General features: G+C 45.0%; 1 protein-coding gene across 1 annotated transcript; it reads right to left on the bottom strand.

Moving 5' to 3' along the window:
• Window positions 1–1718: 1718 nt before the first annotated feature.
• On the bottom strand, window positions 1719–3310 carry LOC110229387 (heat shock 70 kDa protein 8). The gene has a single exon (XM_021029394.1). It carries the CDS (start codon window positions 3308–3310, stop codon window positions 1904–1906), a length of 1407 nt encoding a protein of 468 aa, XP_020885053.1. The 3' UTR covers window positions 1719–1903.

Genomic DNA, 3310 nt, shown 5'->3' on the forward strand with positions numbered 1-3310 from the left:
CCACCATTACGAACACTCGCAAAGGCTCCTCCCAACTGCCATGTTGTGCCCTGTTCTACTCTCATTCTCTTCCCCGAAGGGGAAGTCTCTGTTTCTCTGATTTTTGGGGCATAGCCTAAACCTCTGGTGGTCCGAGTCTGTCTAGTATATTTCCCTTTGGGCCCAATTATCAGCCCCGGTGTTGGCCCAGTCCGATTCGCACCCTTTCCTTCTTTTGCCCCATTAACACTCTGTTTTGAACTTCCTCCCGCCTTCCATCCCTTTCCTTGCACCCCACTCTTTCCATTATTCACGCGATCCACCATAATTGTATTTTCCTTATCCGCCTCGCCAACTATGGCAACTTCCCTCATCTCCGACGAAATCAATTCCTCATTCAAACTACCAAATCTGTTCTCTGTCACAATATTCTCGATATTGTTCTTTCCCGAAATATCCCGGAGATTTCTTCCCAAATCTGGCTTTGATCCACCAGTTCCGATAGCCAACTTGTTTTCCGATGACTTCCCCCGGCGGTTTGTTTTCCTAACCAGCGTAAAACCATCACTTCCCTGGTTTGATTCACTTGTTTCCCCTGCCGCATTCGTCACAGGTGCCTCAATCCCCTTCTCCACAACCCCTCTAGGATAAGAGTGCACCAAGTGCCCGTAGATGCCACAAGATGAGCAGATATTCGTGAGCCCTTCGTATGACACATAATATCTCTCCCCATTAATCATGACAGTACCCTTCAAAGGCTTCGTTAGATTCACCTCCACACATACTCTTGCAAACCTTGCTCTTTCGAAGTTTAACGTTGTCAAATCTACTCTCACTGGCTTTCCCAAACCACGAGCAATTCCCATCAGGATCGACTTATGGTAAAAGTTCAATGGAATGTTTGCCAATCGAACCCAAACAGGTGTTGTAACAATTTCATTTCTCATTGGATCAAACTCTGGGGACCAAGCTTGCACCATAAGATAACTTCCAAAAGCTCTCCATGGTCCTCCAGTCAACGCCGCCAAGTATTCATCCTCCTTTTCAAATCGAACCATGAAAAACTGTCTCGGGAGATCCATCACCACCATTGCACCCGTCGGCTGCCACATCTCCTTCAAACGACGACTCATCACGGCAATAGGTACATTTCTCCCTAACACCTTAACTACCATGCATTGCTTCCATAACCCATTCATCACTTCAAGGACTTCCGACCCTATGGTTATCACCGGCTCACCATCTTCCCCGTGCGGAAACTCCAACTGAAGCCTTGCAGATACATACTCATCATCCAGAAACTTCTCCGGTACCGGAATCCCACCTGCACCACTACCCGTGACCTTCTTCACCCACGAAGCTGATACATCTGGTGGTTCTCCCGGTGGTCGGATCTTCTCCCCAATATCCGTCATAGTTGCATCTTGAGACCCCGCCGTCACACCCTCAATATCCGTCATAGTTTTTTTCAGATATTTTTATTTACTTATTTATAAATGGAAACATGCATCATGCATGATATTTTCGGCAAAATTATACAATTACTTTTGTTAACCACAAGGTCGGAGGTTCGACCCCTCCTTTCAGCGGTCTTATCATTCTTTTTAACCTATTAATCACCCAATAGGAAAAAATTTCATTCAATATAATGTCCTACACAGATCAGCAAATGAAATCAACTCGATAAAAGTGTAAACATTCCAAGTTTCTCAAAGTTTTAATCAGAAGCTCAAAAAGAGGGTGCCCAAACTCTCTAGTTTATTATACAAATCTGCAGAAACATTATTACTTCATTACACAGATAAACATTGTTTACCACTTCAACAACAAACCCAAAACACACAAACTCTTCTCTATACGAAACATTCTCATATCTTACATCATAATCTAAAATCTATCACTTTAACACCATTTTATTTTAATCTTACATCTTCCTCTGAAGAGTAATCAAATCAAGAGTAGATCCATATTTCACATTCAAAGCTTGAGCACACCAACCATGTCCATCATCAACTGTAGGCATCCTCACCTCAATCACAGGAACCACCGGAGTCGAAGATCCCGGCATCAACACAGCTGCAAAAACCCGTAAAGCATTCGACGCATCGATGTCCATACAAACATTGATCTCCGGAACACCTTTAGGCGCCGGCGGAATCCCAACTATCTTGAAATACCCAAGAAGATGGTTCTCTTCAACAGTCTCTCCTTCTCCTTCGTATATAATGATCAGAGCTTCTTTCTGGTTGTCTTGAACCGTTGTGAAGAAGAGGTCTTTCCGCGCTGGAACCATCGTGTTACGCGGAATCACGGGTATGAATTTGTTTCCGTTAGCTCTTACTCCAACTGCAAGAGGTGTGGCTTGTATGGTTAAGAGATCTAAGCTCCCAAACGGATCATGAATCCCTGAAGTCACCGCACCTTCCAAGGCAGCTCCCCTAACCGCAGCTTCTAACGGATTCACGCCTTTGTAAATCTCGTCTTTCTTGCACACGTTCTTGATAATAGTTCTTACTTTCGGGATGTAAGAACACCCTCCAACCATTATCACATCATCGATATCACCAACCTCGACTCTCGCATCTCGCAGACACTGCACAACAAGTCTCTCACATTCCTCAAATACCTTCTGGTTCACTTTCTCAAACTCCAATCTATCAAGAACCTTGGAAATCTTGTTACCGTTTCCCAAATCCACTTCAATTTGGACATTTTCTTGATCCGATAGCCTGTGAATAGCGTCCTGTGTCGCTACACGGAGCAACCCCGAAGCTTCTTCAGTTGGTGGCGCAATATGGCGCATTGTGTTCTGCAAAACGTCTTCTCCTCCAATGGGGCTTCCAGCTAAAGCTTTTATCTGTGAAACACCACCAGCAGTTGCAGTAACAGCAACATCGCAATAACCAGCACCCATATTGAATATAACCGCAAGCCTCTCGCTTCCGCTTCCCATGTTATCGTGCGTAGTCATCTGCTGCTGTTGCGCATAAAGTAACGCAATTGCAGTTGGTTCTGGCATCAAACGAAGTACATGAAGTCCAGCCATAGCACAAGCACGTTCAATCCGTGTGAGCTGGAACCTAGAAAACGAAACCGGAACCGTGAGTACCACATTTCTCACAGGCCGTTTCAACTGAGCTTCAGCCATTAGACGCAATTCCACAAGGAATATCGCTAAAACTTCCTCAGGAGTCGTAGATCTCCAAGCATTGTTCACCAAAGCCGCGATAAACGGTCTGACTCCAATGTCAAGAGTTTGAACCAAGAAAGGAAGGTTCTTGCTAGCGTGAACCACAGGATCAGTGTCTGCACGGCCAATGAGCCGCTTCAT

Source organism: Arabidopsis lyrata (genome assembly GCF_000004255.2).
Source record: "Arabidopsis lyrata subsp. lyrata unplaced genomic scaffold ARALYscaffold_4, whole genome shotgun sequence".
NCBI lineage: Eukaryota > Viridiplantae > Streptophyta > Magnoliopsida > Brassicales > Brassicaceae > Arabidopsis > Arabidopsis lyrata.